The sequence below is a fragment of the Amblyomma maculatum genome, chromosome 8, assembly GCF_055883805.1.
Source record: "Amblyomma maculatum isolate TAMU_Amacu chromosome 8, ASM5588380v1, whole genome shotgun sequence".
In the NCBI taxonomy this organism is placed as follows: domain Eukaryota; kingdom Metazoa; phylum Arthropoda; class Arachnida; order Ixodida; family Ixodidae; genus Amblyomma; species Amblyomma maculatum.
Genome location: NC_139351.1, coordinates 658,794 through 672,015, shown reverse-complemented (window position 1 = coordinate 672,015; position 13,222 = coordinate 658,794). Strand labels below are relative to the sequence as shown.

The 13,222-nt window shown below is 43.8% G+C and overlaps 1 protein-coding gene across 7 annotated transcripts in view; it reads left to right on the top strand.

Annotated features, from left to right (window-relative positions):
- Positions 1 to 13,222, top strand: part of LOC146180427 (DNA-binding protein RFX2-like) — a 158,142-nt gene that overhangs the window by 14,674 nt on the left and 130,246 nt on the right. For 4 of the 7 annotated variants that reach the window (XM_084576023.1, XM_084576019.1, XM_084576018.1 and 1 more), the window contains exons 2-5: positions 7,280 to 7,439; positions 8,009 to 8,132; positions 11,249 to 11,378; positions 12,835 to 12,981. In XM_084576023.1, the coding sequence (XP_084432149.1) occupies positions 7,290 to 7,439; positions 8,009 to 8,132; positions 11,249 to 11,378; positions 12,835 to 12,981 (551 nt within the window). In that variant the 5' untranslated portion in view covers positions 7,280 to 7,289. The remainder of the gene's footprint in view (positions 1 to 7,279; positions 7,440 to 8,008; positions 8,133 to 11,248; positions 11,379 to 12,834; positions 12,982 to 13,222) is intronic. The other 3 variants (XM_084576024.1, XM_084576022.1, XM_084576020.1) reach the window with 1 other exon arrangement.

The following is a 13,222-nucleotide window of genomic DNA, read 5'->3' as shown; positions in this document are numbered from 1 at the left end:
CTTCTTTTACTAACCTTATTGAAACTCTAGAATCTGTCCAGAATCGTGCTGCAAGATTTATTTGTTCTGACTATTCATATCACACCAGCGTCTCCGCACTTAAATCTCGGCTTAACCTTCCTACATTGGCCTGTCGCCGCAAGATCGCTCGTCTTTCCTTATATCACAAATTTTATCACACCTTTGATCCTGAAACTACTCTTATCACATGTGCTCATCGCATTTCTCGTAACTCTCACCCTAACGCTGTCTAGCCAATGAAAGCACGCACCAACACATATTATGTCTTTTTTCTTGAAAACAGCTCAAGACTGGAATGGCCTTCCATCCGAAGTGGCAGCCATCACCAACTTCAGCCAATACAAAACCGCCATCGAAGATATTTTGTATTCATATTAAATTTCATAGCCCACCCCTCATGTAATGTCCCCGGACCTTTGAGGAATGAATGAAGGAATGAATGAATCAATAAATAAATAAATAAATAAAATGCTCTTTTTGGCACTGCATACTCAGCCGTATCAACATAGATAACACCCGGTTGGTGCTTATGAGTCTTATGAAGAGCCAGGGCCCTGGCCATCCTCCTACCCTCGTGGTGTATAGGATGCATGTTTTTGGGAAGAGGCTTAATGGTAAGCCGCTTCCTGATTGGTGTGGGTCGATCTCTGGGTTCATCTATTTCTGGCTCTGAATTTGCGTCCAGTGCGCTGAGGATGCCTCTGCCTGTTTTAGGTTTTGTCAGCCACGCCATCTGTGTGGTGATGTGGGCCGCGAAAAGTTCCTTGAGTGTGTTGTGAATGCCGAGGTGAAGAAATTTTTCTGTAGATGGTGCAGTGAGGAAGCCCTAGTGCCGCTTTGAATACTTGTCTGATGAGGCACTCCAGCTTGGTCTTCTCTGCGGCATAAGTAGGGCACTGAGTAGGTGAAGCGGCTAAGAACAAATGCCTGCACTAATCTGCACAGGTCTTTATCTCTCATGCCCCTTCTCCTATTGGCAATTCGTTTAATCAGACGGATTGTCTGATGAGCAGTGGCGAAAGCCTGTTAATCGTCTCCGCATTCTTGCCATTACTTTGAATGAAGAGACCCAACACTCTCAGTGTCTGGACTTCTGGTATGGGTTGTCCGTTAACCTTAACAGTAATGGGTATGGAATCTTGATGTGCCTGCCTACCTCTCCCCTTACCTCGAATGACGAGGAGTTCTGATTTAGGCTGCGAGCAAGTGAGTCCTGCTTGTGCAGCGTAATTTTCTACCTGGTCGACTGCCAATTGCAGAGTTTCCTCGATTTCACCCTCGTTACCTTTATTGGTCCAGAGGGTGATACCATCAGCATAGAAGGTGCGGTGCAAATTTGGAATTTCGGCTAGTATACCCGGCTAGTATACAAGTGCCAAATTGAAGAGAGATGGTGAGAGGACCGAGCCTTGCGATGTACCTTGTGTTCCTAACGTTATTGGGGCGAATGTTATGTTTCCTAATGTTATGACGGCTGTGCGTTTAAACAAAAATGATCTGATATAATTGCATGTTCCGATGCCTGGATTAATACTACTTAGATTTTCAAGGATGATTCTTTGTGAGACGTCAAAAGCGTTGTTTAAGTCAAGGCCCAGGACAGCTCTGGTATGCTTGTTTCTGTCCCTGTCGATAACATCCCTTTTAAGACGAATCATAACATCCTGGGTAGATAAGTTCGCCCTGAAACCAATCATTTTGTCCCGGAGGAGACCCTTGTCCTCATCGTAGTTCTGGAGCCTAGTAAGAATAATGTGCTCAAGTAGTTTTCCCAGCCTTGGGAAGGAACAGCAGTTTACGTTAGGTAGCGAGGCACTGGAAGTAGTAGGTGAATATGTCTACTTAGGACAGGTAGTAACCGCAGATCCGGACCATGAAAAGGAAATAACAAGAATAAGATTGGGATGGAGTGCATTTGGCAAGCACTCGCAGATTATGACTAGCAGCTTACCGGTATTGCTCAAGAGGAAAGTATACAACAGTTGCATCTTACCTGTACTCACTTATGAGGCTGAAACGTGGATGCTAACCAAGAGGGTTCTACTTACGTTGAGGACAACCCAGAGGGCTATGGAACGAAAAATGGTAGGGGTACATTAAGAGCTAGAAAGCGTGCAGAATGGGTCAGAGAAATAACTCAAGTTACTGACATTCTAGCGGAAATTAAGAAGAAGAAATGGGCATGGGCAGGACATGTAGTGCGAAGAGAGGATAACAGATGGTCGCTTAGGGTAACAAACTGGATTCCAAGGGAAGGAAAGCGTAGCAGGGGGAGGATGAGGTTAAGAAGTTCACGGGGTCAGGTGGATGCAGCTAGCACAGAACAGGGCTAATTGGAGAAATATGGGAGAGGCCTTTGCCTTGCAGTGGGCATAGTCAGGCTGAAGATGATGATGATGAGTTTTCCCAGACAAGAGGTCAGGGTGATGGGCCTCAAATTTTCTAGTGCTATCTTTTTCTCATGTGTAGGTATGAAAGTAATTTTGGCATGTTTCCAGCTTTGTGGGAGGATGCCTGATTGCCAGTGGTGGTTGAGGAATTCCGTTAGGGCGAAGATCGATTTGAGGTCCAGATTTCGGAGAACTTTATTGGTTATTCCGTCCGTTCTAGACACTGTGCCCGTGCGCAGTTGACCCAGCGCATGCCACACTTCTGTATCCTCGATATCCCTGTCGTGGTACGCATTATCCAATCCAATGTAGTCTGGCAGCGGTCCAAAAACCTGTTCGAAGCTGTCGCAGCGGCGAGAGCGACGCAGTTGCAACAGGTTGGAAATTTTTCGCTGTGTCACTGCCGCTTGTCGCTCAGTTTGCTCACTCACTTCCATGTAAACCGGCCTTAACGTTTTTTTTCTTTCAAATTCCATAGCCATAAATTTAGCTATCAGCTCCCTCACACTCTTGGCAGCCACAGAATGTGTTGCTATTAACAATTTATACGGAAGTGACCATTTTCCGATCGTCATAAAGTATGCAGGGAATAAAAAAGCATCACTAATCCTAAAAAGTTTAAAATATATGTAGCTGATTGGGAAATGGGAACACTCAACATGCCCCATTCATCAATTGCTGGTTTAGGTGTTGACAAAACGCAGCTTTCGATCACATCACACATTATCGAGGCTGCAGAAAAATGCATTGCACAAACATTGAGCGAACCACGAAAGAAACAGTCCTTGGTGGAAGACTGCTTGTGAAAGTCAAAATAGAGCATGGTTGAAGCTATGCCGATTTCCTACAGCTGAAAAACTAATAGCAGTAGTGTTCGATGTACTTCCATTCGAGAAAGCTGGGCATCATTACTTTCATCTGTGAATTCTTATTCTGATGCACACAAGGTTTACAACAGAATAAGAGCACTCAAAGGACATAGCACCTCACTGAAACCCCTTGTCAGCACCAGTGGTGAATCTGGTGAACGTCATGTTGAGCTCAGCACACTATGCAGATTTCTTCTTGCGGCACAGAATAAGAGCCCATGCATGATAAAAGAGCTGCACAGGTCATAACAGCCCATTCTCCCTGCAAGAGCCGAAGACGGTACGTGTGAGAACAGAGCAGCAGGTTTTGACCACATCGCATACTCAGGCACCTTCATGTGTGTTGATATGGACCACAGGACGCTTTCCTAAAGTGTGGAAGGAAGTATCCCAATATTAAAACCCGGAAAAGGAACCACACTTATTGGCCTGTTGCTCGAAAAAATGGCCTATTGCACGAAAAAATGATAAATTGTCACCTTATTCATTTTCTTGAATACCAACACCAAGCTGGATTTCGGGCAGTAAACAACAAAAACCAGATAATCTTCTACATGTCGGAATACTTTTTTGACATATCTGTCTAATTTGTCAATAACGGATCTGTCCATGTAAGAGAGAAATATGTTGCTAAGAACTGGAGCCACATTTGAGCTGATGCACACCCCAGATGTTTGTATAAATAGTCTACCCTCCCATTCAACAAATGTGGATTTAAGATAAAAAGACAATAGCTCTAAAAAGGAGCCAACAGATACACCACACTTTGAAATGAATGCCTCTTCATCAAATATGCAGTGATCCCGTATATCCATCGGTTATACCATAGGCTTAAGCAAATCGGCAGTACTAGATATGGAGTTAAAGTGTTATTTTCGGTTCCTAATAAGCTAAGTAAAATTTGTGCGGTTTTTGATAGAAGGGCTAGAGATCAGAAACAAAAAAGAAGTACAAGGAAAACTGTGTGCCAAATGGACCATGATTTGCATTTTGACTTATGGAAAGAGGGGGTTGTGTATCAACTACCTTTTAAATGCAGGAAAAATTGCATAGGACAAATCAGCAAATGTATTAATACGTGCCTGCGCCAACGTAACACCTCTTTGAATAGTGTCCCTTCATCCAATTTGGCTCTTCATTATAAAGACTGTCATTTGAACAAACCCAGTGGGTCCAATGTGCCTAGTAGGAAAAAATGCCTACCGCTTTTTAATAAAACCAAGATTAAGTTTAGACACAAAGATCAATTGACTAGGGAATTGTCAGAGTCATATCATATTCACAAGAACAGTGGCACGTGCATGAGCTCATCTTGGTAAGCATCCAAGATTGTAAGATTTCATATCTGGATATACCTAGGCAGAATCTGTGAAGCGCATGTGCCTTCGATTGTCTTCTGCGAGTATTTAACCTGTGTTTCTTCGAATGAACTTTCAGTTTATAGTAGCGCCTGTCCTTGTCCTTCCTCTTTCGTTGTTGTTCCTCGTCGCAGCGCTGGTCATTTGCAACAATTCATACTGAAATCAGCATATACAGGAGAACAGTGTTCCTCAGGGAGATGTTCTCAGTTGCACACTTTTCATAGTCAAAATGAACTCTCTAAAAAGCATGCTCCCAAGAACCATTTCTTATTCTGTTATGTTGACGATGTCCAGATTGGCTTCAATCCTGCAACTTGGTCATCTGTGAATGACAGATTCAGCTAGGTGTTAACAAGTTGTCTAGGTGGGCTGATGACAATGGATTTAAATTACAGCAGCTTTTTATGTCACCTCAAGCAAAGTACATGTGCAGTGATTATTACACTGATGCTTCCAATAGCCTCAGCAGATGGACCTCAGTTTTCACAGTCAAAAACATTGCACAAACACACAAGTATATTTACTGTTGAATGTTATGGTGTCCTATTAGCCGTAAATCTCATCACAGCAAAGGAAATACCTACATCTGTCATCTACACAGACTGAATAAGTGTTGTAACTGCCCTATCCTCTTAGAGAGGGCTTAAGAACTCTAATTCCCTATTCAATAGCCTCATGTCTGCCCAGAAATCAAAACTACAAATTGCACAGTTCTGGCTGCCAGGTTACCTTTGCATAGCGGGCAGCAAGTCTGCTGTTAGACTCGCAGTGTCAGCTGCTCCCCGAAACGCTGCGGATATTGGTACCACATCAAGACCTCAAGCCATACATTAGGAACACGATTCGACAACAATGGCAAGAACGGTACATCACACTACATACAATAAAGCCAAGGGTACACTGCAGAAAAACGTCACAGATTTAAAGAAGCAGCTTTGTGTGCATTAAGAACAGGACACACATATACAACACATTCATATTTTTTAACACTCTTCTTCACCACACTACACTGTCCGAGATGTGGGGACTGGCTTACTGTTAATCATGTTTGCAACTTGAACTAGAAAGAAGGCATTGCTTTCCCGCATTGCATATGAACCAAATACCTGCACACCAATTCATTTCCAAAATCCACGAATCCAAAATGTTCTGAAATTTTTATTGAAACTAGGCGGTCTGCATTAAATTTCTTATCGACGTGAGCCGTGTTCTCCTCCTTGAGAACATGTCCTTTTGATTTTTTGTACAGCTTCTTATACATCGCAAAGGAATTTTTAGGCCCTATACGCCACTGTTTTTAGAGATTATTTACAGCAAATCAATTTTTACATCACTCTTTTTATCTTTTCATGAAACTTGAGAGCGAGTAATTGTACTAACTTCAGTTGAACCTTGTGTTTGTCACTGATGCCCTTCTGCCATTGAGACCCTCTGTCATCAACATGCGAATAACATAAAAGCTTGATTAGCAGAACCTTACGGCAGTCTTCTATCAAGATATTAAGCTCTTAGCTTACAAAAGTTTTGTAAGGACAGTTCTTGAATATGCTTCGGTTGTATGAGATCCATACAGTAAGAAGAGTGCTAAACTTGTAAGTACTATTAGCAAAAAATCAGTTAGATTTGTAATAGAGTTATTACAAATCAGTTAGATTTGTAATAACTCAAGAACAGCACTTGTGAAAAAAAAGTGGAGTTAGATCCTCTGCAGTTAACAACTCTGAAGTTTGGCATTATATTGAACCAGTTATCTGGCGGGCCATGCATAGAAATGATTAAAAAAAAAAAAGTGAGAGAAGTGAGCTGCAAAATCAATAACTCCTTTTTCCCCAGGAGAGTTAGCGAGTGAAATGCACTTCATGCTGAAATTGCAGAATGCCCCAACTCTACAATCCATTGTAAGAAACTTGTAAGAGACAACATTCTTTGTCACATGGCTTGAGAGCCTTCTGTTTGCTTACAGGTGTTTCATATGTCTGGTTTTCTTCATCATTTTGTTTTTAGTCTTCTAACTTCACTTTTCTATGCCTGGTCATCGCATTTGCTGTAGTAACGGTGTGCACGTGTACGGAACATTCAACATAGTATTTTGTTGCAGGCTGTCTATGCAAACAGGCTGATTATGTATGATTGTCTGCTTTATGTGCTTTGTGTAATGCATTTTTCTGGTGTATATTATTTTTTCTTACACTGTGTGCCTGTAAGTTTGAAAGGCTAAATTAAAGCTCCAACTGGGGGAAAGCATAGTGAAAGGCTCTGGATAATTTTTGTCCACTTGGGGTTCTTTGAGGTGCACTGACACTGCACAGCACACGGGCTCCTAATGGTTCATGTCCATTGAAACGTGGCTGCCACAGCTGGGATTGAATATACAGTTTCTAATTGTTACCTCCTGTGTTTGGAACACAGTGTTGCACGACACGAGAGGGGGTGAGGTGTTAACTTTAACTTTTCCATTCTCGGTGTATGCCTTCATTCCTATGGTAACATATGGGTGCAGGCACAAGACCAATAAGAGCCAAGCACAAGGACAGGTCTGGCTCCTGAAAACAAGTATATTTGCTATGGATTTGCTGTCACCATAGGAATAAAAATTGTATTGGTGCATTTGTAAAATAATGGCCGTGTTGTCTCCCAGGAGTGGCCCAATGGAAGCTCAGGGTTTCATTGCGGAAATGCAGCCCCTGAGCTCAAGCCATGTCCAGCAGAACTCGCCCCCGCAGGTCTCCCAGCCGGCCACCACCGCGGCTTCCCAGACGCAGGCCGCCGCCACACAGGTGGCGCAGGCGGCGCAAGTGGTGCGTCCACTTTTATGGTGCTCCCAATGCTTTGGAAGAACATTTGAGTCATTCGAAACTATAAATATTTTTGAGACTCCCATACAACAAAACCTAAACATTTACTTGTTGTATTGCGGTGGTGCTGATGGGCAGAAGTGATTGCTTTTCTTTCAGTGCACGAAGGTTTCAAGTGAATAGGTTCATCTGTTCACTAGTGTGGCCCAGAACTATGCGGCTACCCCATGTCCCTGAAACCAAGCAAGAATGAACCAGACCCGCAAAGTTTGACACAGCGGATGAGACCTCCTCACATGTTCTTATATTTTCGAGTTGAAAGAGCATGTTTTCATGCTCAAAATAAAGGGTGCCAAACATGGGAGTCTGCAGGCTTTGCATTTTGAAGCCATTTTGTGCAGTATTTCAGCTAAATGCTGTTTAAAAACTTGATGTGCATTTGCTCTGGTTTTCACCTTTAGACCAATGGTCATAATAGGCAGCCTCGGCTGAGTGCCTGCACGCATATTTTCCATTCCTTCTTCATTGCACATGCTGTATTCATTAAAAAGAGAGAAATTGTTGTTTTTCAGGTGGTTGCCACGGCAACTGCCCAGCCAGTGGCACCCTCTACGTCTCCACCACAAACAAGTCCACAGGCGACAGTTGTCCAAGTTTCCACCACCAATGGCACGCCACACTTCATCGCTGTTGCAGGTGACCCTGTTTTCCTTCATTCCTCACTGATGTGAGCCCCAATATTATTCACTTTGGAAACATCTGGGCAAGCTGCTAGTTTGGGCCCTTGTAAGGATTGCACAGAATAGAGCCTAATTTTTCAGCCCATTGTTTGAAGCCCAGCCTGGGCTCGGCCGAAGCTTACATGGACCAGGCCCGGAGCGAGCCCACGCTTCCAAGAAAGTAAGCCTAAACAGATGCCTTAAATATGTATTCCTTAAGTAGTGCAAAGAATAAATAAAGATGAGAAAAAAAAATCCTTACAAGATAATCTCACCAGAGAAGGGCACAATTAAAATACTGACGGAAGCAAAGGCAAAAACTTTTTCTCGGTACATTTTATTTACAACTGTCATGCGCAGTGTAAAAGCTATGGATTACAGGCATTCTAAATGCGGCTTCCTCTTAGTAATTAGCTCTTTGCTTAATCACAAACCGAAAGACTGCACCAGGCCACAGGAACATGAAGGGCAGGAAAAGCAAAAATCTACATTGTCACATCTCTGTGGAGACGAAAAACACAAGTGCCTGTTTACTGCGCATATATATATGTTTTTGCATACCTGAACATTCCAAGGTGCCATCATACGGAATTCGCAGCAACGCATGCTCATTGATAAAAAGCGGCCTAACCTCTAGAGATCAGTATACGTGCATGCGAAATCAGAGTATGGATAGATTGGACCGACATTGTTTTTATTATATATAAACGATATTGTAAACATAAGAAATGACTCAAAGTTAACTTTATATATGGGATTTTTCCAGGCACCGATCTAACAGAGGTGCTTCATCATGCTAACGAATGGTTAACAGGACTAAATTCATGGGTTTCGTCGAATAGACTACAGTTAAACACCAGTAAAACTAAATGCATAATCTTCCGGGCGAAAGGAGCCAATCCGCCTATAAACCTGAGTTTATATTTTCGGAACATTCCCATCGAACAATCTTCATCTGTTAAATTTTTGGGGATAGTATTCAATGAAAACCTTTCATGGACGCCTCACATTGGCTCAGTCCGAAGTGATATATCAGGCGTGATCTTCATCATCATCATCATCAGCCTGACTATACTCACTGCAGGGCGAAGGCCTCTTCCATATTTCTCCACTTAACCCGGTTCTGTGCTAGCTGCATCCACTTGACCCCTGCGAACTTCTTAACCTCATCCGCCCACCTAACTTTCTGCCGCCCTCTGCTACGCTTTCCTTCCCTTGGAATCCAGTTTGTTACCCTAAGCGACCATCGGTTATCCTCTCTTTGCACTACATGTCCTGCCCATGTCCATTTCTTCTTCTTAATTTCCGCTAGAATGTCAGTAACTTGAGTTATTTCTCTGACCCACTCTGCACACTTCCTATTTCTTAATGTTACCCCTACCATTTTTCGTTCCATAGCCCTCTGAGTTGTCCTCAACTTAAGTAAAACTCTCTTAGTTAGCCTCCACGTTTCAGCCCCATAGGTGAGTACAGGCGAGATGTAACTGTTGTATCTTTCCTCTTGAGCGATACCGGTAAGCTGCTAGTCATAATCTGCGAGTGCTTGCCAAATGCGCTCCATCCCAATCTTATTCTTCTTGTTATTTCCTTTTCATGGTCCGGATCTGCGGTTAGTACCTGTCCTAAGCAGACATATTCGCTTACTACTTCCAGTACTTCGCTACCTAATGCAAACTGCTGTTCCTTCCCGAGGCTGTTGAACATTACCTTAGTATAATGAAATAAAACAGCGCAAGGAACGGGACGAAATACGAAGGAAAGGAAACAAAGACACAGGTGCTGACTAACAACTGAAATTTTATTCCGAAGCAGGACACATATATAAGATACAAAGAGGGGGGTGTGGCCAAATGTAATCCTGCACAATCACCGAAATAGTGTAGTCACGTCCAAGAGTAAAAACGATAAAAAGGTGAAAGGTCGGAAAGACTAAAAGCGATAAAAACCAAGGTGTAAGAAGCCGGGACGGAAAGTAAAACCGGTAAAAACAGATATATACATAGCCAAAAAGGCAAGTAAAAGCATTAAAATATAACGGTAAAAAACACGGGACTAAAATCGTGATTGATTTTATTGATTGATTGATTTTCAAGCTTACCTTTCTACTTTTCCTGTCTATCTACCATATGGCAGTAACTTCGTCACAGACCTTTTTTTCAGACCCTCAAGGAGGTGCCTGAAAAAGCGTCTGGAAACCAGGTATAGTTCGAAAAAACGAATTCACACAAACACCATGGGGCAGTGACGGAGCTCCACTCCATGGAGGATGACCTAGTTTGTGCGGCTGTGCTTCTATCATGTGACCATTACGTCATGGATTACGTGAAGCTGTGAGCAAGAGAGCCAGCGATGTGGGTGGCGAGTCTGCTTGCAGACAGCGATGCGCAGGCGTGGAGGGGAAAAAAAGAAAGAATTGTGCATCTGCCTAGTGCACTGAAAAGTGACAGCAGACACTCATTTTGCTTCATTTTGCTAAGCACAACCATGGCTGGACTCTAGTAGAGCTCTGCTTATTTAGAAAGTGCTGGTCAGGGCACAATCTCTGAGAGAGCCAACTCCAAGATGCGTTGCAACTCCATGCGGTTGCTGGCGCTCGGGGGGCAGCTTCGTTTTTCTTGATGACTTCCACCGCTTCTGCGGAGACAGCCACAACGGCCTCCACTGCTAGTTTTTTTCTTTTTTTCATGCAGCAGAAAAAATAAAGGTGCTGAAGCAGTCACATGGGAGCAGCAATTTTTCGGTGTCCGCCACCTCTTTCAACATCGTGCTGCTCCGACCATTCCGCGGTTTTCGCGTAGAAATTGACTGACCAGTTTTTCAAGCCGCTTGGTAAATCAAGTAATGTTTTTAGTGTGAATTCATTTTTTCGGACTGCTAAGTTTTCCAGATGCTTTTTCGGACCCTTGAAGATCCAAAAAATCGGTAAGTCACTGTAACGGACTTAATTTTTCATCGCAGAAAATAAAAGGAAATTGAAAATGAGGAAGAAAGCATGAAGCTTAATGTAGGGAGTGATAAAACAGTTGTCTCGTTGGGCTGGCTTTTGGGAGAGCTGCGTACGGTTTTCTAATTTTTTTTTCTCTTCTTGAACAGTGGCCGAGGCTGACGGACAGACTCCTGGCACTGTTACCCTTCAGCCGACTTCTGCGGTGCACCCAACGTATGTCCAATACGTCGACAGTACTGGCGACCCAGGTCTTTACACAGCCACTAACGGGCAGATGTGAGTGCCTCTCTCCCCATTGGAAGGAGCATACAGTTTCTAGCAGTGTGTCCTTTCTTTGAAACCATGTGCAGCACATTGGAAAACAAGAGGTAGCAAATAGTTTATCTTGTTGTTCCAAGCTCTTTGGTTTCAACAGATGAACGAACGTCGTGAGATTAACCTGAGGTCATTCGTCTTAATTCACATCGCCTGCTTGAGAGAATCGCAAAAGAGACAGGCTCGCAACTTTTTTTTCATGGCTCACATCTGTGACATCACAGCCGTTCAAATCGAAGGAGATAACCATTTGATGCCGCACATTTGAAAGAACGAGCTAAAGTACAGTAGCCGACCGATTTTTCGGACTTTATTCAGGAACTGTCACACGCCCAATAGGAGGGTGTACGTTTTCACGACAGATATTTCAGACCCTATGGTGTCCAAGAGTTCAATTTTTCCAGCGAAATTTGGCGCGAACAATACTGTAGAGATCGTTTTTTGTCCATAGGCTCATTTTTTTCGGCATCACCGAGATAGGAGCGGGTGTTTTCGCAAACAAGCGGTTTTGCACGGCCGTGAAAATGAGGCGAAGCAGTCATTCGGACGGACTGGCTTGACTCTGTTCATTGTCGCCATGCATTTAATTGAGACAGTAGCAATAAGTGAGAGCTCGACCTTTTCATCGTGACAGCCTACAAAGAGCGCTCAATCGGATTGAAAATGGAACGTGAGCACCGTCGGCTGCGGCTCGCTCTGACGGTGCCACCCATGGTGAAAGGGGAGGAGGTACGGTGCATTTGGGACTCATGGGGGCTCTCATTCCGCACGCTTTTTTCCTGCAAGTTCCATCTTGTGGTCTTGTCTACCGTCGTTAACCATGGAAACTGAATGTTATTGCTTCGCTCGGCGCGTGCATTCGTTCGCGGCACGATCAACTGCATCGCAGTACGTCGTGAAGTGGCGTGGACATGACGAAAGCAGGACTGGCCAAGATATTCAAACAGGATAATGGTTACATCTTAAGCATGATCCGCTTCTGTGGGGAACCACTGCGCATGCGGTGACCGCCTTGAGCGAGTTGCATGCTTCCCGTAGGCGTGCACACCTGCCGCGTCTGCACCAGCCAGTGTAAGTGCTGTGAGCACAATCGCACAACCATGTGCGCATGGGTGGCGCGCGGAAGGCGACCACAGTCACAGATCGCGCTATAACTTCCTGTTATCTGCATATAAATGAAACACGGGGAGCAGCGTTCGCGATTTTTAAAAATGATTTTTCCCAGAATGTTTTTTTTTTTCAAGTTCACGGATTTTTTGGACTGTTCGATTATTCGGACCATTTCCCGGTTCCCTTCAAGTCCGAAAAAACGGTCAGTGACTGTAAACTGTGGAAGGTAGTGCAGAGTGTGAAGAAATGAAGTGAAGGCCTCCTTGTTTATTTTTATTTCATACTTTTTTTTTTCCCCCACTGTCAGTTTCAGTTTCGATCAGCGGCAGTGCATAGCCCCTGCATGGCGTCATATTCCGTCCAGTGCCGCATTGGTGATCACGGAGGTTCGGAAGTCGCAGGGAGAAGTTGGTCTGCCTCCTCCACCATCTTCTGCCACCAAGCAGCCTGTCAGGTTCCGCATCACGTTCAACCCCTTGCGTGTGATTGACCCATAACTGAGGAGACTGTGCCCATTCAATTAAGGAGTATGCAGATGATGATAAAGCGTACTGGAGAGCATCGCAACTTAGTGTCTGTCGGAGTAATCAGAAGAGGCCAGGGAATAATACAAAGGCTGTTGTTTGTGCAACGTCTTTTGTGCTTTTGTTTGAGCGTGCACTGGGTTTGCTTGGTGTGTTTTCACTCTGTAAATC